Here is a 27,051-nt window from a genome sequence, read left to right on the forward strand (position 1 = left end):
TCTGTCTTTTTTTACTTTTTTTAAATCTTACCATACTCTGTATTGGACTCTCTGATGCAGTGTAGATTGCAATGTCCTGCCAATATTAAAGATTAAAACTTGGTGATGGCATTAAAGATTAAGATCTGACCCTCAACTTGGCAGACCAGAAGCTAACAAAGATCAGTGCAGAACAATATAGAATAGCTGCAGCTCTCAGCCCCCCTGAAAACCAGACAGCTGCATTCTTTGGCAGCAGAAGCCCTGGTGTTGTCTTTACCTCTGGACAACCTCTGTAGTTAATGGGCTACTGTAGTCAGCATCTCTTCTGACAGGATGCAGGGAATTGGATCAAGTTTAAGGATGAGTTCTTGCCATGCTGCCTATGACCTAATGAATAGGCTGATACTTCTGATCACATTAACATCTGGGTGGAAGGAAGAAAATATATACTAGCTACTTGGGCCAGCTCTGGGAGGCAGCTACTCTTATTTTGGCACAGCACACCAATGATCTGAAAAACTGGTTTGTCATTGAAACATTGATTCTTCTTGATACACTGAAATTTTTGATGATGAATTCTCCTGCAGAAAACTATATATCCAAGTAATTATGCCTGATATATGACTGACAACACACAATTTTTTCCAAGTAGTATCATATTTATTGAAGCAAATTTTTGTCCAATTTAGCAGAGCAGGACTTGTTGCTACTTACTTATCTCATGACACTGTTGATAGGGAATGACTGACTCCCTGTAGTAGTGAATGGCTAAATTGTGCATTGTTCCTGTTTCACTTTGTAATGAAAACAGGTTTTCTGCATCTGATGGCCAGACATGCCATCAAAATTCTGTCAAAAGATGGAATATTCATGTACAGTTTCTATCTAGTACCACAGGAAAGCCTTGCCCTTTCTTTGTTAGCTTTTCTGTATTGTACTGATACCCAGTTCGTCTAGGAATAGGGATGTTTCTAGGCCTTACTACTTCTTGACAAGTATTTTTGTCTAAAAATATGAGGATGAAAAGTGCACGATAAGTGGGGAGGCTTCCAATACCCATTGTTATTCTGAGTATCCTTCTACTTCCATAAAATCCATGGTGGTCTTATTTCTCTAAGGAAAACTCATAATTTCCATTGATAAGCCTCAGATAAGCATCAGAAGACGTGCCTAGCTAGTTTTGCAAGTAGCCAGGTTTTTCAGCCCAAAGCTTGTGAGAGGCTGTGTGTGTCTAAAATCAATTCACAGAAGTGGGAATCCCCTGTCACCCAGGAGTGACGCTCTTACTTGGCTGCTGTTGTCTGTTAAAACAGGATAGATTGCCATCCCAGATGTCACTGCTGTGGTTGGATTACACAGTTAGCACAACAGGATAAAACACAAGGAGATTTACTTAAAGAAGTGTCACTAATTAACCTAGATTTGAAAATAAATAAAAATAATAATAATAAATGCAATAGAGACACTGTGTGTCTTCAGTTTCTTCTAAAAATTGAAGGAGAAAACCTAGATAGAAATTGAAAATGCATGCTCTGGTTGTGTAAAACTGTTATGACATCTTCAGTTGTCTTATGGTCCTTGCATCAACTATGGATTCAATGACCATGCCTCCTCACCCTGGTGTGTTGCATTGTAATTATTTCCACGCTTATACATTCACAAGATGACTTTCTCAGACTTCTGGAAGAAAAGATCTCTAATTTCTGCACTAAAAGTTCTGTAGATGAGATGGTATATACTCTGATGGTGTCTTACTGCAACAACAACAAAAAAGTCTCAGGCATCTTCTTATGTCTTTAAAGCAGAATGATAAACCAGTAGGTTTTTTTTCTGCTTTTTAATGCACCATCTTTTCTTCAATTTACTAAATCTTCCATGGCATTTAAGTCCACTTAATAAAGATTTTGGAAAAAGAATGAAGTGCTCAATTTACTTTCTCTAAAATCACTGTGCAAACCCTCACTGGTGTGACTGGAAAAACGTCTGGTCTCATGTTAGCTATCACTAGAAATTGAAAGGCTTGATTTTTTTGATCACTGGGTTTAAGTTACATAACCATTCCCATACTTATTGGAAAACACTTGTATTTCTTTTGTAAATTGTTTAAAAATCTGGAATATCATATATTTTCCAAATTATGTTGGATTATTTTAAGGCAGGGGCTAGGAAACATTTAACTGCCAGGACTTACTGCATGCTTCTTGGGAATCAGTTAATGCACATGGAGTTTCTGTGGAGAGGATAATAGTGGATAAATCTTCTTAAATTATGAACTGAATAGATAATATAATTAATACAATATAATATCTCCTCTTCCTTTTGGTAGATGAATGCATTTGTGATGAGACAACAAGCATCACTGCCTTCTCTCCACATGGAGTGGGTAGAAGAGCAGCAGAAGCAACAGCTGCAAGACACATCCCCTGCAGACCCCTAACAATGTCCTTGGTTCTGTTCCTCTGCCTTTATGTCTTGAATTGTCAGCTGAGACTGCCCACAGAGCACCTAGCTAGAATTATTTTTCTTACTTAGCAGACATATTGGAGAAGTGAAAAAAAATCACTAAATAAATGCCACCCAGTTTAGTTCCATAGTAACAGTTCGAAGTCACAAGTAATGTTGTGTAATCACTACTAATTGCACGTTCTACTCAGTCCTCCTAGGTTGTGGTTGACAGCAAAGAATGAGCTTAAACAGCATAGTTGTTTATTTCTTGAAGCTGATGGAAGATGTTTCTTACAATTTTTTGGAGGATGCTTTTGAAACCCTAGCTTACACGTCTTTGTTCATTTCCAATAGTCTAATTAAGATATATAGCAACATATGAAATACAAAACAAATAGGAGAAAGCAAAGGATCTGATGGTAGACAAAATTTGCAGCGTAACTTTTTATGTTTAACTTCCTTTGGAAGTGTGCATATGTTGATGGCTCAGGCAAAACTGTTTTACAAGCAACGCAAAAAATGGCTAAGAAACACACTACTGGGAAAGACATTGAACTCATTGAATTAAAATTTCTGAATGATAATGCAGAAATGATGAAGTAGGTAAATAGGATATTTGTTTAAAATAGTGCTTTGAGACTATTTTGTGTAGGAAAGTACCAACGGAACATCACAAATGGGAATAACAACATACCATTAGATTGCATGATGAGCTAATTTGCAAAATAGAAGCTGACCTTACCCTTTAAAGGAGGATACACATCCACACCACTAGTCTTAGCTATAGAGTTGTTCTTGCAGAGTATTAAATAAGAGGTCTGGAACCTTTTCTTCAGCAGTCTTAATGGTGGCTGCCAATGCTAGCCTCACCGCTCATTTCATTTTGCATTTATGTACCACAGAAACACGTCCTACTCCTGGGGAACTTCCACATTGACTTTCAGCAAAATATGGGTTGAACATCACTTTCCATGTCTTGCCTCATAATACTGTTAGAAAAATCTGCTGTTTGACCATAGAAAAAATCCCATTGCTGATTGATTCCTGGGTCTGTTTAGCTGATTATAATTCCCCAACCTACCCTTATGTGATTCACACCCATACATCTGCTCTAGCTTCAACATGTAATTGTTATTCCATACAGACAGGCTAGTATTTATTCGAACAAGGGTGCTCTTGTTTATTTCTCTTTTTTAGCTTCTCTCTTAAAAAAAAAAAAAAAAAAAAAAAAAAGTAAATTGGTCATAGTAGATAGCATTGTATGTGTGTGGGAATAAAAACTAATTTTATTATCCTCTGAAAGGCTGCAGCTGATTACTAAGGCAAAATAAATAAAAGAAGTATGTTAAATGAAGTACTGTACATTTACATTAGAGATAGGGCATTACAGGGTTCTCTAGAATACTATGGCTAAAGAAAAAATATGGGCATTTCTGTTATTTTCCAACAGCCTTTTCCATACTATAAAGCAAACATTTGCTCTCCTGCAGATCTGTTGCTACAGTGAAGAATCATAGGCCATTATACTGTGATGCTGCAAGTCTTTGACTCCTATGTTATCATTTTGTCCTGGGAGAAGCAGAGAAAAGATGCTCGTGGAATGAGCTAGTTGGTACTGCTCAGATTATCTTCATAAAATAAACTGAAATGAATTTTAAAACATTTGTTCTCCACCAGAGTCAGCAGATCTGGCTCTTAGGAGTTTGTGTGAACTGTTGTTCCATGTTTTTTTGGCTCAGGCATATGTTAAGACTTTGTGAGAGTTCAATGAACCCAGATCTCTAAGCAAAAATATTTTATCTAAAGTTTCTACTGAAGATGGTTTTAAAAAGCTAAAATTAGTTTCCTGGAAAATATTTTAAAAGTAATTTTAGACTCATATTAGCTTGTTTTATGAAAACAATCCTTATATAGACTTAAAAGTCTAGGGATGGCAGTTCGGATTTTGGTTTAGGGAATTATACAAGTAGGGACATAATTGTAAAAACTTTTATAACTATGAACTTAATGCCAAGTTATGTGGTAACTGAATGTGGAATTCAAGCTATTTTCAGTAATATCTGTTGAGATAAAAGTACAGCATTTTTTTTTTGTTCCAGAAGTGTAAAGATTCTCACCAAAAAGAATGAATACATTAATTAATTTTATTATTGATACTTACGTGCTTTCTCTCACTGTTTTCCATACCATTTGTGGTCAGATCGAGAGTGTATGAAAGTGGTATGTTTGTTTTTATCTCCTTATTCACATTACAGATCAGAATAAACATTCAGTAACTATGTTTTCCCTCACACTCATATCCCTTCAAGTACTTCAATTCTGGGTTTCTCAAATAGATTGGAACAAGCAGGTAGCACTCCTAAGACCACGCAACTCATGATCACAAAAGCAGCTTCTATCTGGACTCTTCTTCATTGTCCTCAAGTTCACTGGTCAAAACCAGGTGAAGGGAATAAATAAATTTAATTAGTGAAATATTTGTAAAACAATATGGAAAACAATGTTCATCAAATCAGCCGTGGCTTCAGTGGATGAACTTATAAGAGACAGAAGAGACAGGTAACAGAGAAAGCAGAGACAGGTGCCAAAACCTGGATATAAGACACAAGGCAGAAGCTTGAAAGCCTTCAGGAGGTTAAGGGTTATATCAGTTATCAAAACAAACAAAATATTCTGCTTCCAGACAGCCAATTCACACTCATCTACAGTCAGCAATGCCTATAAGTGCTGGCGATCTGACAGATAAGATGGTGAACTGACAGTTGTTTAATGGAATATGTGGAAGAAATCTGTTTTTCAGTAGAATGAAATTAATGTATTAATTTATAATTTACTACTTTTCCATGTCTTACTACTCTACCACCAATGTACTTTAATTCTCACAAGGAGAAGAAAAGTTGTTCAGATTATAGGATTAATTGGTCCCTGGCCTCTTGAGTGATGCCGTCACACAGAGCTTTCTGACGCTTTTTTTTTTTTTTTTTTAAGATGACAAACTAGCAGCTTTTGGTCTTTCAAGTTGTCACAGACTTGATTAATGATCCACAGATGGAAATCTCTGTAGCTCTTGCCAACTGTAGTAACAGCACATTCCCAGGTGCAGGGCAGATTTTTAATGGAAAAATATTCTTGATTGGCTGATACACTGAGAGGTTAGAGTAAGATAAGTTAAATTACTCATATTATTCCTGTGTGTTACCAGTTGTTAATCTCTAAATTCTGTTCCCAGGTCTTAATTCACATATGGTTATTTGTAACGCACCTTGAATAGGTAAGATACTAGATGCATGTTACAGGTTATATTACTATATTCATATGAACTACTTTTAGTGTTCTTTTATTATTCATGTAAAGATACTAGCTGAAGTCCTCAGATCTGCTAGTGTGATCAGGGGTTTTGTCTGTAATATAGGGGTAGCTATCACCCCTTGGGCGGTCAGAACGTTCAAGGAGGTTGCAGGAACTGTAGAGTGTTGTTACTGGTTCCATTTCATCTACATAAAATGACAAGCTCCTTCTAAGATATTTCTTCTTGGCAAGTGACAAATGAGAATTTTCTTAGAAGGAAAATGAGAAACTTCCCAGAAGCTTGTATTTGATGATATTCCTTCACTGCTGCTCTATACTCTAGTAAACCCCAGTCATCTATTGCCCCATCTATCCCAGGGAATGGCTCTGTAAGATGCCTGAATATACTTCTCTCTGATTTTACTCTCTCTTCAAAGATGGAGCAACCCAAGTCTGTAAACTCAATCACAGCCTTACCAATAATAATAATAATAATAATAATAAATAAAAATTGAAGTCAAGGATTTAGACATAAAAGCGGGGGAAAAAATGACAAGTAGAACTAGAGAATATTACTGTAACTGCTGATACATAACTGGATACTTCCGTTTGCTTAGATATTCCTACAATGATCTTCTATGACATGCCTTGTTGTTCAGAACCAAATACTCAGTTTCTATAGAGTCCACGATTCTATAGTTATTGCCTTGGAGTTAGATTTTGAGGTTTCTTCAAAGGCCATTGATGTCTCTGAAGGTATCTAAATGTCTTGGTAACTTATGATTTCCTTCTGGTTCACGCTCAGTTAGCTGGTGGGCCTCTGACTGTATAAGCAAAGATGATGGTTTTACCTGGAATGAGTATGCATGGGTTTCTAAAGATTTATTTTTCTCTCCATTTTTATCCAGTGTGACAGCCAGCCACTTCTAGCCTAAATCTAAGCTTCTCTTCCATATAAAACTATTTCATCCAGATTAAATGTTATATGAAACCTGTGTCACATAGGCATCCACATATAATTAAGAGTCTTGTTTTTAGCATCCTGGAGTAATTGTAGATGATCCATGCCTAGTACAGACTAGCTTGGACATGTCTGTGAGATAACTAACACCTCCCTTCAACTCATCAAGCTGTTCCTGTGTCACCATCAAGAAACAAAAAGAAAGAAATAATAATTAGACTCTTTGGAGTCCTAGTCTGTATTTTGCATTGCATGACATGCAACGCCAAACCTGAAATTTGCACAGAAACACAACTGGCAAATATCTTCACTGCACTTATGAATTTCCAATTACTTGCATAAGCCTCAGAAGTAAAGTTCTATTCAAGAACTGTCATGGTACCTCCTTTCCTTTTGACTCACTCCACTGTTACATATTTTCAGTTCCTTGGAGTTATATGTTATGCACCTCAAGACAATGATATTTGTTTCCCAAATCTCAGTAAAACTGAAACCTTTGCAAATCTCCCTGGCATGTCTCATAGTTGTAAAAGCACTGCCATTTTCTTCCACCATCAATGCTATTAATTTCTTTCAAATTTTGATCCTGGCAAGAAAACAAAACTCCACAACTGTAGTTACTCCAAGCATAATACCATGAGCCAAATGAATCCATGATCTAATACTGATGACATTGGTGGATTCAGTCCAGAGACAAATGTAGCTTTAAACTGTTTTGAAATGGGACATGTTTTTAAATCTCAGAACAGCAACAATAATTGTTTAAAAGTTGTTTTTCTTTTATGCCCTTAGGGCAGAGATAAATGTATGAATTTGCTGTGCAAAGAAATTTTATCTAGTAAGTATTCTAAATAACATGAGTATGTATGACATATGAGTACTCTCTCTTATCCTTTTCTTACTACCATCCATCTTCAATTTCACCCATTTTTCTGGTGTGAAAGAGAGACTAATACATAGTACTTTAAAACAAGCAAACAAACAAAGCTGTTTTTTGTTTGTTTGTTTTTGTTTTTTTTTGTTGTTGTTTTTTTCCAAAATTAATTTATTGTACAAGGAGTAGCAAAAAACTATTGCTGTGTTCTAGTTCTCTGCTGTGCACAATAAATGCTGTTCTGATAAATGAGAAAATGTCATGTTGCCTGGCGAAGAGGCTTACAGTCAAGTTACAAACTAAACTTTATCAGAGGTTACAGCATTTTGCTTCTTTGTCCTGTACCACTAATATTAATGGTATAACAACCTGACTGTGGAATCTAAATGGAATCTAAAGAAAATCTGTCTGATTGTTCAAAAAGTGATTAGTAAAGGATTATCAAAAAATCCTGCCCGAGGTTTAGCTTCTTTCTTTTCTGTTGGATTCAGCAAAGCTTGTATCTCTGGAAAAATAAATAAATAAATAAATAAAAATACATACACTACAAGCGAATATAAATTTAATTCTGTACCTCCTGCCCTGTCAAGGTCTTGACAGCTACCAGGAGTTATCAAAATAAATTTCACTGTGTTCTTTATGTTTTCTCTAGCTCTTGACATTGCTGGAAGCATTCATTGCACCAGCTTGGCATTATTGTAATGTAAGGAGGTCACTTAAAGAGTGTCACTGATCTACTCCCTGCCATGTCTGGTTGTGTGACTAAAGGAAGCAGGTGTATGAATCTGTTGAATGATTCAATTTGATAGTGATTAATAGCCACCCTGCATCAGTCAGCACTGTGTGATACATAGATTCACTAATGCATAGAAAGCATAAGTTAGATGACATCTTGTGCATGAAGGTGAAGGACTTGTAAAATTTAGCAGAGGAGCAGGATGTGCTTCTGAGGAATCAGGTCAATGCTTGAATATAAAGTATATATAGGTGACACCTGTCAGCCCTTTCAGACAGTGTTTTGCCTTAAACATGAAGACAATGTTGAAAGCTGCTCTAACTCATCTTCAAAAGCTGAGAGCAAATACATCTAGTGAAGAAATAAAAAATCATCATTCAAAGGAAATAGAAAATGAAATAAAATCACATAGGCTGAAGAGAAACTCCAGGGGTAACCTTGTCCAACCTTTTACTCAAAGCGGGGACAGTGTAGATCAGGTTGCTCAGGGACTTGTTCAGTCAAGTTTTGAGGTTCTCAAAAAATCTCTAGTTTCTCCAAAACTGGAGATTCCACCACCTCTCTGGACACTCCTACTCCCAGGAGTGTAGGACTAAGACTGTCTGCTATTATTGATTTTTACATGTTGATGTTTAAATTGCTTTATTTTCTTAGAACAATAACTATAAATATCTTCTACTGTGAAGAATACATTCCAAGTGAAAACAACAAAGCAGCTTACAATTATAAATTAACTAAAGCTCATTCCTGAAATATATATATATATATATATATATATATATATTACATATATATATTACTGCTTCTTTTAGTATGGTAAGCTCAGAGAGAGGTATTACATATGTGATGATACTTAGAAAACATGAATTTTGCTAAACTGAAACCAAAGTAAAACTTACTTTTTGTTTCCTGAAAAGTAAGTGAACTGCCAGACAATTTTAATTTTATGTTGGAGTAGCCTTTATAATCCAATACACTTTCATGGTGAATTGAAATACATGAGTTTGTTGTTATTGTTGCTGGTAGTTTTGTTTTGTTTTGTTTTATTTTTTCAGAAGTAAATATTTATTTAGGTAGCCTGAATTATCAAGCAGTTCCAATATGAGACTTGAAAAGAGGTAGGAAAAGAATATTATGTTATTCCTAACTATTTTTCCTCCTTTAAAATTCAGTCATGCTTTGAACTGTCCAGAAAGAAAAGCTGGTGGCTGAGAAAGGAAATAGAAATGGCTTACTTCAGCCATAACCTATAACCATGACACCTCTACCTTAGCTGTTTCACTTAATATTGGTTACACTAACTCTGAACATGGGAAGAGACGTGTATATCTCTCTACCTCTCCATTTCTCCTTCCCATCTGCCTTATTAACACTGCAAGATAATCTGTCCCCTTTCATCACACCGAGCTGTGTACGAGCTGCTATAAGGCTGCTCGTTGATCCTTGTTCCTTTTAAAAATGCACATCACATGCACTGATTTACTGTAAAATTCTATACTGTTAAATGAATTGACTTAACACAATCAATTCCAGTGCAGGAATTTGGAACACATGCACACTGTATATTCTGCTTTAGGTGAGTTTCTTATGTTGATGTTTTCCAGGTTTCTTCAATTATGTCTTTACTCCATGTCTTCCGGCCTAAACCCCAAATATGTGTGTACTTACTGTACATCACTTTCTTCTCTGAGGATTAACTTTAGCAACTCTGTATTTTGGGAACATTTGGCTAGTACTGAATTTGGGGAAGCATTTGTTTTCCTTGGATTTGTTTTTGTAATAATAATTACTTCAGCTGTTTCCCCGTTGGTTTCGCCTTGGCTCAGCTTTTCAGTGAAAACACTGGCTATTTAAACTTTGTAGTTTCTTCTTCCTATTGCTATCCTCTCTATCTGCCAAGTACTGTCATCTTTCTCCTTTCAAAAGACAGAAGACCTGAAGACTGAGGATCAGAGAAGCTATTACATGAAAGATAAAACAATTTTTAATATTTCTGATTGGCTTCATCACTCTGTTGTTGGTGCATGCTCTGAACATCCCTGATCCCTGTCATCCAGTCAGATGGAAAGGATCCCTAGGGTTTAACTTGCATGCAGCAAAAGTTAGGAGCAAAATTATTCTCAGAAGAGTAAATCCTTTTGATTTTCTAACACTCAGGTGGTGATTAAAGAAATGATCTTACATTTAACCTCACCTGTAAAAGGCAGAAGTAAAAAGGTACAAATCCCACTATGAGGCAATTGGACACTGAGCTATATCTCTTATCTCCCCTTTCATCCAACTTCAGTGTGCTACATTTCTCCCACTAAAACACTTATCTATTTCTTGCTGCTCCCTCAAATTCCTCTTCATACTCTTCCAAATTTTTCTACAGCTCATTTCCCTGTCTAATCCCCTTTGCCTCTGTTCACACACTTAAACCATACTGCCATGCACATCAAAAAAAGTTTGTGTGCTCCAGCCCTAATATTTGCAAGATCTATGTTAAAATATGTTTCACAAAATGACAAATAGTACAGTCACCTGCTGTGAAAGGCTCATCTAGAAAGTATTCTTTGACTTGATGCACACTTTTATATTATTTGTGAAATATGATTACATTTTTCATCCAGTTACTTAGTGATAATTGACTGCTCAAATCTGGCTCCTGCTTGTAATTAGTCGCCCGGTGAAAACACAGCCACATGCTCTGCAACTGCTCTCACATATATGCATATCTGACAACATCTGCAATGCATCATCCTTCAGCAAACAGCTATGATTTTTTTTATATTTTATGATTTTTTTTATATTTTTTATATTTTTTTTATATTTTTTTTTTCCTAAATTAGCTGTACAAATTAGTAGGGTACATTTCTCCAAAGGAATACTTAACAGAGGTACAGAGCATCAACATTACACTGAATGTTTCAAATCTGCAAGTCATTAGTATAACTCAGATTCAAAGTTTCCTCACAAAGGGGCTGCGCTGTTGCTGTGTCTTGTGGCATCAGTAGATTTCCATTCATCTGTTGATCCAATTCATTTCAGAGAAGCATCTAGTAAATTCTGTAGCGCTATGTCCACAAAGCTGACGTGCAAGCAAGCTGAAGTAACCATCAAAAAGTCACCTCAGAGTAGAAGCTATCAGCTAGAGTTAACGTGCCAATAAATATGCAAGGAGCTCCACTTAGTGGCATAAGGAGGTATTTCCAACAATGTAATCTAACACAAGAGGAAAGGAGTCTTTGGAAATGTAAATATGTATACTAAACACCCTCTACTTAATTCAATCTCTGCTTGATTTACTTTAATCACAGAACTAGAATCATGACCTTTCACTAGGATAGCTTTATTCATGTTCAGCAACAATTTCTGAGAAAATTCAATCACCGGCTGTGGAAAGATCTTGTTTAATCAAGCAGATACTCTGAATTAGAAACGGTAAGTAAAAGAGTCTTGCCCAGGTGCTTTGTAACTTGTGTTGGCATCCTTGTTATTCTGTGCACTAATGGGGCAAAATTTCTCTGTATGATTACAAGGCCCTGATTACTTCCTGACAAGTTGGGGTTGACGAATATTTAACACTATAAGACAGTTATTTGGATACGAAATGGATAAATAACAAACTTTGAATAAATAGTTTTTAATGAAATTTCTTGCTTATTTTACTGGAGTCTGACATATAATCACCTTGGCTAAAACAAAACAAACAAACAAACAAACAAAAACCCTACTTTTATTTCCAACTGGCTAGGCTAAACTTGTAAATAGCTGGTTTTTCCACCTTTCCTGCTGTTTCCCTCATTTTCTCTTGAAAACCTGAGAGCCTGTTTTACAGTTTCCAGCTTTTCTAACAATCTCTATGTTAAAGGAAGCCTGGCCTGAGTGCACAGAATGATTGTGTTTCTAAATCAAAGATTCTCAAAGTGTGGGGAATAAACATATTTAAATGAGGATATTACAAAGGAGCAGGGGTAATGCCAGAGGTGCAGGTAGAGCCAAAGGCTGTCAGGCTCCAGTGAAGGAAGGAAGACTACAGCTCTGAACACAAGCAAAGGAAGCACACCTGACAGAAGATACTGCATTACAACTCTCTCTACTCCTCAGCAAGAGCCCCTGACAGTGGCGGATCAGTTCAGCAGCTCCTTTGCTCCTGCTCTGCATATGTTTGGCCCTTCCCCTTCCCATCATTGCTTATTTCTGTTTGAAATGCTTCCTCCTGAACACACTTCTCAGTCAATGTGCAGTGGCTCCATGGCAAAGTGTTTCTCCTTCCTCAACCCCAAACACGCTCCATGGTATTATTTCCCCTCCTGATGCTCAGTTTAAGAAATACTGTGTTAGCAATGTCATTGGAGTTGGGCTAGAGATGCAGAATATGGAATATAGGAGGCAAAAAGTCTGAGACTGCTGCTAAACAAATTAGCTTGCTGAATTATGCAAGTTATACCCTGAGTTAGGCCTCGGACAAACTTCAGAGACTTTCAATGACTATCTTCTATCTTGGTATTAAAGATTTGACTTAATAAAATATGTAGATGATTTTATTTTCAGCTTTACTTCCTTATGTCCTTAATCATGTTTCTGCAAAGTGCTCGTGCTTTGCAGAATTACAGCTTAAGAAGTGATAGGCTTCTATATTACTGTGAAATCTTAACTCTAAAGAACAAGAGAGAATGAAATTTCTACACTTGATATATTTAGAGTATTGCTCTTGTCCAGCCATGCGGCTGGACATTTACTGTACATAGGAATCAAAATATCCTCAGAGCATAAGGTAAAAATCAGTTTTAGGCTGCTGTGTTCTGATTCAGCCCAGGGGAGCTGGTAGGTGGGAAATGAGGCCAGAGGGATGGTGGCTGGGGCCAAGGGGGAAGCGTCCAGATCTCACTAGGAATCATCAGGAACGTACCTAATGCTGGAACCAGACATGGGACCACTACATGCATATACTAAGCCCATTTCCCAGCAGATTTATAACTTTTATAAAACTGGGCACTAGCTGATAACTGTACACAGGTTTCCACCCAGTAAAATAAATTTCCTTGGGATGAAACACAGCAGCAAAATGTCTGCTGTGACCCCATGTTAGATGTCAAAGTCCCCTTCTAGGGGTCTGGCTTACGGATGCCGATCATATTTCTTACTAAAATTTTTATATTCCTGCAGCATATGAATAACTTCCTTCAAAAATAAATATTAACCTATTTAATGTTTTTAGGAATGCATGTACAGTTTTGCTAGGCCTAGTAGATTTTACAGGTTTCATATCCATGTTTTTCTCCTTTTCTGACTTACATCTACTTTTCAGCAAATTGGAAATATTTTTGCCTTTGTCTGCTTGTTATAAATTTTACAGCTCCCTAAGAAGATGTCATACTGTTGCTTTGTGAAGGTGGAAAATTGCATTCCAATTTTGTAGAAGACGAAATCAATCAAAGCTATGAAATCACTAAAACTAAACTTTCCTAACCACAGCTCAACATCCTCAATGCTGAATTTTAAGTAGGTAACTTAAATTCAATGTTAAGCTTTTCTTTTTACCAACCTTTAGCTTTTTATTTTTCCACTCAAAAACTTTGTATCATCAGCTACCAGACCAGTGTTTTAAAACACAAACCCAAGCAGCTTTGCTAACTAGGTGGTGGAATTTTGCATTTACATTAGCCTTTGAAAAATGCTAAAGTAACAAATATTTTGCTTAGTTCTGTTTAAAATATAAGCTTAGATAAGGGATCTCCACCTACCATCTTTTCCCCTAGTCTCTGACCCATTCCCATAAATGTACCTTTTGTTGAGAAATGGCCCTACTGAGGACCAGAGCAGTCCAGTTACGAAGAAAAAAGACATGGCAAGGAATAGGACAGACAGAGAACATATATGTGAAGTTTAGCATGCTAATATACCTTGACATTTTGGAAATGTTGCTGTATAATAAAATTGTATGGAAGTTTTGAAGTTTTAGTGACTTTAATCAAAAATATTCATACATTAATCTCCAAAGATACTCCTAAGGATGGGATAAAAGACAGAAAGTTCTTTGGTCACAATGAGTCTTATAAAGAAAAACACATTTTGGGAGTTCCATTTAAATATAACATTCAATGCTACTTTAAAATCTTTCAGAGATGTGTTGGAATTGCCCACAGCTATAAGCTGTAGCTGGAGATTGGCTAGATTCAGCTACAGGCCTGCATCAAAGCACAGCGAGATGGTGATATCACAAAGGAAAAAAAAAAAAAAAAAAAAAAAAAAAAAAAGAAAGAAAGAAAGAAAAAAAACTTGAATATCTCTGAAATCTGGAAAAGGTTGTTGGGGTAGCCTGTGGCTGTAAGCAGTCTGGGGTGACAAATGGGTACAACCAAGAGGATAGAGAAGGGAAAACGGTGCCTGTGCTTCAACAGAGCAACAGTGGGTGCGTGCAGTCACCCCAAACTTTGGTTTGCGCCTGCTTTTAGCAACATTGGTTCACTGTTGGTATTGGAGCCTGCAAGGAGCTGAGGAGCACCCCTGGAGACACCGAGTACCGACTGGAAAGGGAATGCAGGTATGTGTGGGGACACCACACCTCGGGGTACCCCCGGTTTCAACAACCCCCAACCACCCCACAGCAAACCCACAGGGACCCCTCCTCCCACACCAGGGACGAGCAAGGATCACCCTTTCCAACAACCGCAGCGGGCCCGGCGCCAGCCGCCAGGTCAACCGCTCCCCCTAGCGGCCCCCACCGCCATTTCCGGCCCCACGGAGCTTCCGTGGCGTCATTTCCCTCGTCGCCGCCGCCGCCGCCAGCAGCAGCAGCAGCACCACCGCCACCACCACTACTGCGGCCGCCGCTCCGTGGCCGGCCCGAGGGGACCCGCGCCCCGCCGCTGCCGCCGCCTCCCTCCCGCGGCTCCCCCGCTGCCTGCACCCTCCCCGCTGCCGCCTCCTCCTCCTCAGCCGCCCGCTGCGGGCCCGCCGCCATGGCCATGAGGCAGACCCCGCTGACGTGCTCAGGGCACACGCGGCCCGTGGTGGACCTGGCCTTCAGCGGCGTCACCCCCTACGGCTACTTCCTCATCAGCGCCTGCAAGGGTGAGCGAGGGCGGCGGGGACGGAGCCCCCCGGAGGGGGACGGAGCCCCCTGGGCACGCTGCTCGGCCCTGGGGTGCGGGGGGCCGCTGCCCCGCTGCTCGCAGGCCCCGCCAGGCCCCACCGCCTCCCTGCGAGGGGGAGAAGGGGAGGAGGGGGGCGAGGCGGGAGGCCAGCCTGGGGTTCGGCTGTAAACGTAGCCTGCGGGGTGCCCGAGCCCCCCTTCGTTTGGTTATGGAGGGTGGGGAGGGGAGGAAAGGAAAGACTCGAAAATACTGGTCTGAAACTACCTATTTCTACTGCATGTGCGCCTATCCTGCAGCCTTTGAAGTCTGCTCCCTTTCAGCCAAGGCAGCTGCCTTCCTGGAAACAGAGCAGTGATGTCCACCTCCTTCCCCATGAGAACTCTCTTCTGCTCATTTGTGAGAGGCATTTTCACTTCCTACATGTAGACGTCAATCTGGATGTATTCATGAGTTTAAAAGGATGTTCCTCTCTACCTTGGAGTGCTTCATAGTCATGCTTATTGATTCACGTGTGAATAATATTTTGATAGCCTCCTGGAAAAAATAATCATAAGACAGGTTTTCCAAGCCTATTTTATTTTTACAACATCTCTGGATACATTTTAAATGCCTTTGGTTATAAACAAAATACTCCTTTTTGCATACTGTTTGTTTGAAAATATTGTTCCAAAATCAAAGGAACTGCTCTGCCTGATGAAAACTTGGGCAGTCCTACCCATCACCCTTCTACTGTAGAAACAAAACCAGAAGAAAACTTATAACTCATCTGGAATAGTATTCCAATATCCATAAATTTTTAGGTACATGCGGGAGGTGCAGCTGTATACTTAAGTTCTTCAGCTAAACCATTTTACAAAGAATAGTTTAATAAGGTAAGTGTGCTGCCAGTAAGGGAGACCAGTCCATTGGCAGTTTCATTCTGCTTTATGCAAGGGAATCTTTTCTTAAAACAGCTTCATTTTTATCATGTTACCTGAATAATGATTTTGTTTTTGTGAAGATGGTAAGCCTATGCTACGTCAGGGTGACACAGGAGACTGGATTGGCACATTTCTTGGCCATAAAGGTGCTGTTTGGGGTGCTACTTTGAACAAGGATGCCACAAAAGCAGCTACAGCAGCAGCAGATTTTACAGCGTAAGTGCTTAAGTGCTTTTAAAGTCTGTATTTTCATTTCAGGCAGTAGTACATTTTTGCGACATATAACTAGTAAGTTACTGATTCATTTGTTGTTGCTTTTTATTAAACTATTAGCTTACATATGGCTAGCTAAATTAAAAGCAAGAATTTTAGCTGCTAGCAAGCAGCTATAGCTAATTCTGTCATGCTGAACTATGATCGCTTTTTGACAAATATGCTTAATTACTGTACTGCTTTGCTAGAATAACGTTTCTGTTCAATTCTAAACTTTAGCACTGTAGTTATGCCAGAAAGAGTGATTTTTGTGTCTACTAGTTAAGCACTTTTTATTTCAAAGACACGTGCAAAGACACTAGTGATTTTTTTTTTTGTTTGTTTGGACTGTTTGCAGTCTATATTGATATATTTGACAGTTAATAGAGGCCAGTCTATAAAAGTTGCAGAGAACTGCATTTGTTTGTCTTAAAATAAAATGCTAATTACTCTGCGTTATCCTGAAGAAGGTGGTAAAGGAAAATGGTGGTATAGTAAAAAGAAGAAGAAAAAAAAAAAAAGCTTTAGTAATAACACAATGAGGTATACTTACTGACTGTATTGTAATTCATTAGAATGTAGTGTTTATTATTTTTAAAAAGAAGGGGGGTGGAAATAGCGTCAGGAAAGAGTAGATAGGATAGGAAAGAGAAGGTAATTTGACTGTCCAAGCGGATTTATCCTGGTGCTACTGAAATGTAAATGTTTCTCTTGTCATTTAGCAAAGTATGGGATGCTGTGTCAGGAGACGAACTAATCACGTTGGCTCACAAACACATAGTCAAAAGCGTGGATTTTACACAGGTATGAAAAAGTTTTATAGCTTACTCACCAGGGAGGTAAGTTCTTGGGTATGTTTTGGTATTAGTTACTTTTCTTCTGTTTACATGTGTATTTTAACAGGCAAGTAATCTAGCATACAGCTTCTAGTTTGTAAGATCAAAGCTTAAATTTAATAAATGTTTTAAATGCTGTCTGAGAGAAATAATGCTTATTTTAAGACTCGTGGATGAAGGCTGGTATTTCAATTCAGAACAGAGTTGACACTATATAACTTCTGTTTCAGGATAGCAATTATCTGTTAACAGGTGGACAAGATAAATTGTTGCGCATCTATGATTTGAGCAAACCAGAAGCAGGTAAGTCTTCATTTAAAACTTTTTTTTTTTAATTAAACACAAGTTCTGAAATTCATAGGATCACAAAAGACAAAGTTGAGGGTTGTTTTACAAAATGGTGTCTTTAACACTTTGACATACTAAGATAATCTGTATCTTTAAATTTATCCTTTTACAAGTGAAGTAGAGGTTATATATAGTGGGCTTCAAGGATGTTTCAGTTCAACACAGACTTATTGGGAGTAGGTAATTAAATTCAGTCACCTGAATGCAAAAGTCTCCATATGTTTAAATGCATATCAACGCTGACCTACTGAAGATTGACAAAAAGCTAGATAGCAGTGGTGTTAAACTGGGGAAGCTTTTTAAGTTCAGACAATCAGATAGTTTAAACTTAACATCTTGTATTTTTCCTGTTCCTGGAATAAGATAAATAAAGTCAGAGGTGTTCAAAGTAATTCTACAGTTTCTGGTAAATAGGAGCTCGTAGATTACTGGAGCTCCGAAAGTGCTGCAAGGTATCATTTTTGGTTCTTACGTGTACTAAAATACTCTATTTTATTTTAAGAACCTGATGTTGTCAGTGGGCATACTTCTGGCATTAAAAAGGCTTTATGGAGCAGTGATGACAAACAGATTCTTTCAGCTGATGATAAAACTGTTCGGTAAGAAAAAATAACTTCTAGTTTTTAAAGAAGCTTGTTTATTATCATAAGGTCTGTCAGAGGATCATTATGCCTTCTGGTAAAGGATATCAGTAACACAGATTATTTGATCCTAGGTTGTAGCCTAATTAAATACTTTTATGCTCTTGGAGATGTAATTATCCAAATAATTCTGATTTACTCCATGAACATGTCCTCACTAATAGTAAGAGGTGGTCTTTGACAACTGAATAGTAGATTGAATTTGTCTTTCATAATTGTAGAAAATAATCATTTATAGATGGGGTCTTGTGAATACGTGCTGAGGTATTGCTGCCTTTTCTTTCAAGCCTTGAAAGATTCACAAGGTGTGAACTAGCCAGGGTTTGGGATAGAAGTCTGGGAAGCCTATTTGGAAACAGTGCTCTGTTGATAGACAGATAAATGGTAGCTTTCATTCCCTGCTGTGCTGATAAGTTGTGAAGGCTTTTGTGTCTTTAAGATGGCTCCCCAGTCATGGTTAAATGCTTTGTTTCCTTTATATTGGAATGCCGGATTGGTAGATGTATGGAAACGTAGACAAACCTGGCTGCGGGGGTGAGGAAATGACAAAGACCCTTCCTTAAACTTTGCTGTCTAAATGGGAGATGCACCTTGCTGCATTTTCAGCTTTCTAGTTAATGTGACCAATGTCATCTCATGCCTAGTCGTCTTACCATTCTTATATCAATCACATAGAGAAATAATCTGGCTTTGTGGAAAGAAGGAGGGGAGGGTTGAAGTCACAGGTACAGTCTAACTGTAGTCTCCTGGTTGGCTCCAGTGCTTTTCAGTTTTCATACCTTAGAATGGCTTGGGTTGGAAGGGATCTCAAAGATCATCCAACTCTTACCCCCCTGCCATAGGCAGGGGTCCCACCCACTAGATCAGGTTGCTTGGGTCCTTATCCAATCTGGCCTTGAATGCCTCCAGGGATGGGGGCATCCACAGCTTCTCCAGGCAATCCATGCCAGTGCTTCACTACCCTTTGAGTGAAGAATTTCTTCTTAACCTCTAATCTATATCTTCTCTCTTTTGGTTTAAAACTATTCCATCTTGTCCTGTCATTTTCTGTCGGAGCAAAAAGCTGCTCTCCATCTTTTTCTATAAGTGCCCTGCCTTCCTCGTGTTCAAGATAGGCAAGCATCTGGTCTATTTTTTTTTCTTCTCTGGATTTTAGAAATAGAAATGTCAGTCAATTTATGAAGTTTCTTTTATGTCACAATTTAATTTGGTTTCTGTTTAGATAGCTCTGGCATGCCTAGCTTAAATTCTAGATTATATTAAATGAGTCTGTTCTTTGCGTAAACTGCTATTAGTACCTCTCTGTGTTCTGAGTTAAAAAGGTAGAATGAAATATTCAATCCTTGCTTCTAGAAAGCTATATTTTTCGGAAGTATAAACAAGGTTTTTAGTCTCTTAAGAGAACCCTTGAGTGGTTTAATGATATGTGTACCATTTACCGTTGCATGAAGTTTCAAAAGTAGCGGTGTTTTAATGCAACCATGCCTTAATTCTCACCTATGTAAAGCTAGGCAAAGCAATGATAAGAATGCCACTGAAAATCCAAAGTGCCTGTGGAATCAAACCACAGGCGTTCTTTATTAGGTGTATTGTTTGTTTGTTTGTTTGTTTTTTTTTTTTTTAAAAAAAAACAAAACAAAACAAAACAAAAAAAAAAACAGCTTGCTGTGGATGGGGATAAAAGGTGTTTGATTTGCTGAAGTAATCTGAAAGTCTGTCTTGTGTTTTTGTTTCCTTTTAAGCCTCTGGGACCGGAGTACTATGACTGAAGTGAAGGCACTAAATGTTGCAATGTCAGTGAGCAGCATGGAGTATGTTCCAGAAGGACAGATACTTGTGATAACCTATGGGAAGACTATTGCTTTTCATAGTGCAGAAACGTGAGTCCAAAACAAAGAATTCTCACAGGCTGAGTAATGGGTTTGATTGTGGGTAAAACTACTACAGGGCCAAGATATGAAAGTGGCAGAACTGATGTGAGTGGATATCTTTGCTTGCCATCTTGTCAGAGAAAGTGTGAAACAGCTATTCTTTTCTAAAATAGTGATCCCTAACTTCCTGTGAGATGCTAGGCTGTAAAGGTTCACTGCCATTTTCATAGTTCAAACTAACTGTAATTGTCATTAAATAAGAGTTTCGTCCAGGCTTCAATTCAGTGTGCTTTTCAGGGAACTAGTCATTTATACAACTTCTGTGACATCGTAAGAAAGCAAGTTACACTTTTAAGCATATTTCAGTAAATAGTTCTGAATCTGTGAGCCTTTTATTTTACTTATTCTAGTTGTTTATATGAACTAGTTGTTTCTTAAGTTGATGGACTTGACTTGCAGGTACTAAAACTTGTTTTAGAAACTGTGTGGGTGTCTTCTGTTTTTCTTAAAAGCAGTTGTGATTTGTAGAATCAGTTTCTTTGCTTTCAGGACCTTTTTATAAAACAAAAATTCTCCCTCAGTCTAGAGCAGATTAAATCATTTGAGGCACCTGCTACAATCAATTCTGCATCACTTCACCCAGAGAAAGAATGTTTGGTTGCAGGCGGTGAAGATTTTAAACTCTATAAATATGACTATAACACAGGAGAAGAATTAGGTATGTTTGCCTTCTGTAATAGAAAAATGAGTTCTAACGTAAGTATTAGATTAATGATGGTGGCTAACAGATGAGACTGTTATATGAGGTCTTAGCGTAGCATGCTGTGCAAGACAATGAAAAGGTATGTAGTCAGTTAAGAGGTATTTTCTCAGTACATCTAGCGTATCTAATGTTATTGTTCTAGATCTAAATAAAACCTTCATTAAACAGCTCTTTATACCTATTGGGGACAAAAAAAAAGTTGAGTCATTCCATACTGCTGTATGTTAACTTAAATGTCCTACTATGGCATTCATTATGTCAAATGAGTCACAGCTACTTGGTTGTGTGAAAAATGTAATATGTTTGTGTTCTTCTTAGTGTTGGCCAAATACAGGTTTTTAAGTGTATTTTTAACTTTGTTAATCCCATCCTCATATAAAATTAGATGTATGCACAGTGAGTGATTGAAGGAAGAGAGTTGTGTGCTCTATGCTACTGTCTTTGTACTTTTGCCTTGAATTTGAATTAAGCACCTGTTTTCTTGTGCTTAGTATAACATTAATATTCTCTAAATTAGAAATCACTGAGTTACCAGTTATTCTAAACTTTGTTTTGTATCAGAATAAAATACTGGGAAATTGCCCCCATCGATACTTATGTTTTTTTTTTCTGATCAGTTTGTACCAGTTAACTTCTGCTGTTGTATGATATTTGAAATTATGTTCTTCCAGAATCTTACAAAGGACACTTCGGTCCAATTCACTGTGTGAGATTTAGTCCTGATGGAGAGTTATATGCCAGTGGTTCAGAAGATGGTACGCTAAGGCTGTGGCAGACAACAGTAGGGAAAACCTATGGTCTTTGGAAGTGTGTAGTTCCTGGTAAGTGTGTGTGTTTTTGTGGTAAAATTTAGCTGTTTCATACTCAATTCTTAGGTAATACCTAGCAGTAATATCACAAGTGGTATACAACATCTGAATTTTGTACAGTATCTGTACTATCACTTGAGGGTCTTCATAGCCCCTCAAGTTGGTTGGTTTTAAGGTTTTGCATTTGTAGCTGTCATGTAATCGATTAATTTCAAATCTGTAAGCTTGATGAATATAAAACCTTTGTGTCTAATTAAGCAAATGGTCTCGTATTTTGATGTTAAAGAACAAGAGATATGAAGTAATTTTCTAAATACTTGAGGATAAAAATCTCTAGAAGGAAGTGTATATAATAGGCTTATTTTATATTGCACTTCGGTTCTCTAGAAAACTGCAAGCAAGTAACAATTCTTGGAATTGCTTACCCAGCTCTTTCTCCTCAACACTAAAGTGGATTATTATTATTTTTTATATTTGTGTGGGTCGGGGAAGTGAAGGTATTAACTGTTTTTTCTTCTCCCTGCAGAAGAGGAGAATGCAGAAGCAGCAAAAGCAAGGACTACTCTTCCAGGAACTGCAGAGGAGGAAATAGGTAATACACTGAACTTCCAAGTTCCACTTAGCTATGTGTTAAAAGATGAGTCAAGATGGTAGAGTTCTTTAGGATGGGAGAGTTAGTTTTCTCCAAGTACCTTCTGTCATGTTTTAACTCCTCAGAAGATCTTTAAGTGCATTTTTCTGAAAATGACTATAAGTGTCAGGCTGGTGACTAGAGCTGTGTTAGCCTGCAGACTGAACAGATGTGGTAGAATAACTTAATCAGGTGAAATGGGAAAACAACCCAAACTGGTCTTTAAAACAGGTGCTGCAGCATTTCTTTGGTTTATATAGGTAAGGTGAAATTAAATAACAACCTCTTTGTTTCATTGCAGAAGAAGTTGCCTCTGAAAACTCAGATACGGTGTACAGCTCAACTCCTGAAGTTAAGGCATGATTATCTTAACTGTTTTGCAACATATGGACATACAAGACTAAATCAAGTGAGCAGTGATAAACAGCAGCCTTCCAGAGTGCACTCTCTACATAAGGCAAAGATGGGCAGTAATTGATGAGAATGCGGTGGAAGTGGCTAGGTGTTGTCTGTAAGAGAACTGAGTATCCAAAAAAAGAAGACAAGTAGTAGAGTTTTGCTGTCTTTTTAGCATAACTGCCTACTGTCTTCCGAAAGAAGTGTGCAAACCAAGATCCAGTCTCTCCAATTTCAATTAGACTCATTGTAGTGTGTTTTCTTTATTATGGAGAAGAAATATAATGGCTTTTACCTTTTTTTTTTTTTCTTGAAAATTGAAAGATTTGGTTTCAGTTGAAAAGAAGGGGGATTAATGTACTAAAAGTATTTGGTTGGGTTTTTGTTTCATTGTACACTGCTTCTGAATGTTAAACTGTTTTCAGTTGTCTAAATAAAATGCCTCTCAAAACTCCTATCTTACTCTTTAGCCTTGGGTTCATGGAATAGAAAAGCAGCCAAGTCAATTGTGTAATCCTTTCTGGCATCTGTTTTTTGTACTATACAGAGGGAAAGCAATAAGAATGTTTTAGTGTTTGGTACAGAGAGTAGCAAGTTCTTGACATGTAAGCCTTGTGTCATTTTATTCTTTGAAGTTTGAATGTAAAAGTGAGTCTCTAAAATCAAAAGCATTGAAAACTACTAAACTAAATGTGATGCCTGAAATACTTGGTTGTACACAGAAATTTCAGAGGTTGGCTATGAGTCTGTATAAAGCCTGGGTTTAGTCCTCTAAACTGGATTAAAAAGTTATTCTCTCCAGGTCAAAATCATATTTTCTTCATTAAAGAAAATATTGCCATTCTTCCACTTGTCACTTCCTTTAATGTTACATTGAAAGGTTTACAAAACATGGTCTGTGTGGAAAGGAGAAATGTTATGTAGATACATTTGGGTGTGTTCTTGTATTTTCTTATTCGGACTTGTTCTTACTATTCTTCTGGAGTTTTGCCTTGCCTAAAGGAGTAGCAGTAAGACTAGAAGAAATGTTAAAATAAAATTGAAGCTTAACATTTGAAAACTTGGATATAAACTGGAACAGTGGTAGTTCTATATAAACAAAGAAAATACTCTTTCAGAGCGAAGACAGTCAAACACTGAGAAAGCTGTAGAGGCTTCATTCTTGAAGACATTGAAAACCCAACTGGATTTGCCTACTCATGCAGGGGCTTATGATTCAATAAGTCTCCAGAGGTCGCTTCCAGCCCCAACTCTACTGTGGGGGAGGTGGAAACAGTAATATGGAGGATAATAAAGAATGATAAAATGAGTCTTGGTTTCTTAGTAAATGATGGTATAATTAAAGGTGTGTTAGTTCAGTGACAACTCCAAAAATAATTTTGAAATATTTATTGAAATTTTATCTTAAAAGTGAGTACTCCCCTGCTTTGCAGCTAATAGTTCGCTTTAGTCATCTCTAATTCTGTTAAGGCTTATGATGATTCCAAATCTCATGCTTTAACCTAGAAGCTTACTTTACCAGTTGAAAAGTGCGTTTAAAATAAGGAGCTCTCTATCCGTGCTGTAGTGGAACTTAGAGAGTGGTCTTTGTGCTGTGTTTCAAATAGGCTGTTCAGCACTTCAGAGGGAACTCTGGAATAGCGTTCTCAAATCTAAGAGCTGTGACCCTTCAGAACTTTACAAGATGCTGTTGTTCATGGTTTCTTTGCTAGCAGTGAATGAGTATGGCTAAAGTTGCAATATGTCTCAATATTGACAATGCTTTATACTTCTTTTTCCTGCATTTGCATTGTTTCAACTTTAGGGAAAAAACATAAAGCTCATGGCGTTGTCTTTGGCTGTCTTTCTAGATTTTCATTTTGCCAGGTGTTAATAGAAAGCTTTACGAGGTTGGTGAGTTTATATAGAGCATGTTCACGAAGTGTTGGAGGGGCATGAACTTCCCTTTGAACTCGGAGGAAAGTGAAGCTGGCCGGACTCGTGGGGGGGGCTGCCGGGCCGGTGTGCAGATAACACAAAGCAAAGGGGCAGTGGTCTCGGTGTCCCGGGTGGGGGCTTGCCTGAGAGAGGGTGGGCTCCGTGCTGGCGCCCTGGGTACCGGGGTCAGCGTGCCAGCATCTGCCTGCACCTCTGCAAAAATGGGGGGCAGTCAGGATTTCCACCTCTGCACACCGCCTCACAGCGCGGCCCGGAGGCGCCCGCCCGGTGTCCCCGCCGCTTCCTGCCGGTGCGGGGCGGGACCGGGGAGGCCTCAGGCGGGCTGGGAAGCCGCCGGTAGCGTGGGGGATGGCGGCCAGAAATCCGGGCACCGAGCTGGGTAAGGGTCCGGGCCCGCGGGCAGGGCTGGGGAGAGACAACGCGGGGGGGCGGCAGCCCGGCCTCGGGCCTCCCCAGCGGGAGTCACCCTGCGAGGCTGCGGGCTCCGTGGGGCTGCCTCTCGCCACGGCTGCCTCCCTTCGTGTCTCGGGAGCTGCGGGAGGGCTGCGGCCGGGGCTCCCCCCAGAGGGAAGCGTGGCCCCGTGGTGGAGGAGTGTGGAGCAGCTGGGCTGTGCGCCTGGTGCCAGTCAGGCTTTCCGAGCGCGCTTGTTTCAAACGCAGCGAGTTCCAAGTGTTCAGAAAGGTGGTCGTGGTTGCCCTCGCGCAGCACCCTGCCTGCCTGGAGGGGCTCAGAGCAGAGCAAAGCTCGCGAGACACATGGAGACGTCATGCAGTCGGGCCGGGTCCCCTCCCGTGCCCCTTCCAGGCTCTGAGTGAAACCTCTTTTGTTGTTGTGCTTCCTTCTCTCTTCCTCTCCTTCAAGAGTTTCAAAGCACTTTTGATTAATTCGGTTTTGATTTGAAACCTGGGACTTTGCCTTTCCGTATTTGTTACTTGCTCTCTGGAGACTGATCAGGCTCTTCCTGATGTTTGTAGGTGATCTTCGATCCAGAAAGGTGGCGGTACCCCAGATAAGGCAGAGATCCTCCAATAATGGCTTTCACTGCCACTCCCCGGTTGGAACTTGTATTCTGCTCACTGCTGAATACATCTCCTTGGGAAAGGAGAAGTGGCCATGGCTCTCTGACTTCTCCACACAGCCAAACATGATTGCAGTGGTGGAGTGAGTTGAGGTGACTGGCCCCTTTACAGCCCACCTGGAGGGGTATGATAACTTGGTCAGTGGCAGGAGATATAAATTAGGTGGAGGAGATACAGGGTTGTGTTATGGAAGTGGAGGAACAGGAGATCTCAATCAGCACGAGCAGAGTGCAGGAGGCTATGCAGCATAGGGTCATGTGGTTGTACTCCTCTCTCTAGCAAAAGGGCAGGCATTTTTACAGAGTTAATATGCAGTTTGAAGATTAACCTGTGGACAAATTGAAGCTAACTCTGTTTTTGTTCTCTGCAATGACTGACGTGTAGCTCCTAAAAGTGAGCTGTGATGTTGCTCTCTGATGTGCTTATCCTTGGTTAAGTTTCTTTCAAGTATAATCATCTGAACATGATCTTTTTTGCTGACACAAATGTGTTAATATTGCAGTGGCAAAACTTTCGTCTCTGTTACAAAAAAAAAAGTCAGCATGCGATTTTGCACATGCGCTCCAGCTATTGCAAACTAGACATGTGTTGTACTTCTTACAGTAAATTTAGTCTTACAGTTAATTACCTGCATGTGCAGGAACACCATAAACTTGAATCTGAAGTCAGTTTAGTTCTATCAAACAGTTGTCATCCAATAGAGAGGAGTAGTCATAAGGAAGGCAATGCTGCCAAGTATAAAATCACTGGTAGAGACAGGTGACCTCATTAACTTTTGTCTGGATCTTGCTGTACAACCATAGTGAAAGGAAAAGAAAAAGTACTCAGTGTACAACTGACCAGCAAAGCATATTCTTTAGTTTATGCACCCACTAAAATAATCTTAGAGTTTTTTAATCTTTCCACCGATTTTTTTGTAATTTTCTCTTCCTGTAACTCTACTGCCCAAGAGATAGGGTTAACTTGTATGCAAGATTAAGGGAGAACACAGTGGGATGAATATCCTCAGGGCTGCACCACATTGCCTATTCCAGTTGCACTGCACCCAATTTATCCACAGGTACTTGTTGCCATCCCCTCCCAGTGATTTATTTAAATCAGCTGTGGTCAAAATGACCTAGGTTAGAGGTGCAGGGTATACCCTGCAGGAGGTGTTTAACTGCTTTCTGACTTATGCTGGCACTTTAAGGGAGAAGGG

General features: G+C 38.9%; 2 protein-coding genes across 3 annotated transcripts in view; both read left to right on the plus strand.

The window, feature by feature from the left end:
• The first annotated feature begins 15,100 nt into the window (after nucleotides 1-15,100).
• On the plus strand, nucleotides 15,101-23,679 carry STRAP (serine/threonine kinase receptor associated protein). 2 transcript variants are annotated; one of them, XM_035346960.1, is made up of 10 exons: nucleotides 15,101-15,345; nucleotides 16,369-16,504; nucleotides 17,263-17,344; nucleotides 17,607-17,679; nucleotides 18,227-18,323; nucleotides 20,108-20,245; nucleotides 20,818-20,954; nucleotides 21,671-21,820; nucleotides 22,335-22,400; nucleotides 22,741-23,679. In XM_035346960.1, exons 1-10 carry the CDS (start codon nucleotides 15,234-15,236, stop codon nucleotides 22,800-22,802), a joined length of 1,053 nt encoding a protein of 350 aa, XP_035202851.1. In that variant the 5' UTR covers nucleotides 15,101-15,233; the 3' UTR covers nucleotides 22,803-23,679. The 2 variants fall into 2 exon arrangements, with proteins under 2 accessions (XP_035202851.1, XP_035202842.1); XM_035346951.1 differs by having other exon boundaries at nucleotides 15,103-15,345; nucleotides 22,738-23,679.
• A 1,339-nt stretch (nucleotides 23,680-25,018) lies between these two features.
• DERA (deoxyribose-phosphate aldolase) overlaps nucleotides 25,019-27,051 on the plus strand; it is a 55,855-nt gene continuing 53,822 nt past the window's right edge. Inside the window, exon 1 of the mRNA XM_035346974.1 lies at nucleotides 25,019-25,152. Within this exon, the coding sequence (XP_035202865.1) occupies nucleotides 25,122-25,152 (31 nt within the window). The 5' untranslated portion in view covers nucleotides 25,019-25,121. The remainder of the gene's footprint in view (nucleotides 25,153-27,051) is intronic.

Source organism: Oxyura jamaicensis, chromosome 1, assembly GCF_011077185.1.
Source record: "Oxyura jamaicensis isolate SHBP4307 breed ruddy duck chromosome 1, BPBGC_Ojam_1.0, whole genome shotgun sequence".
Taxonomy (NCBI): domain Eukaryota; kingdom Metazoa; phylum Chordata; class Aves; order Anseriformes; family Anatidae; genus Oxyura; species Oxyura jamaicensis.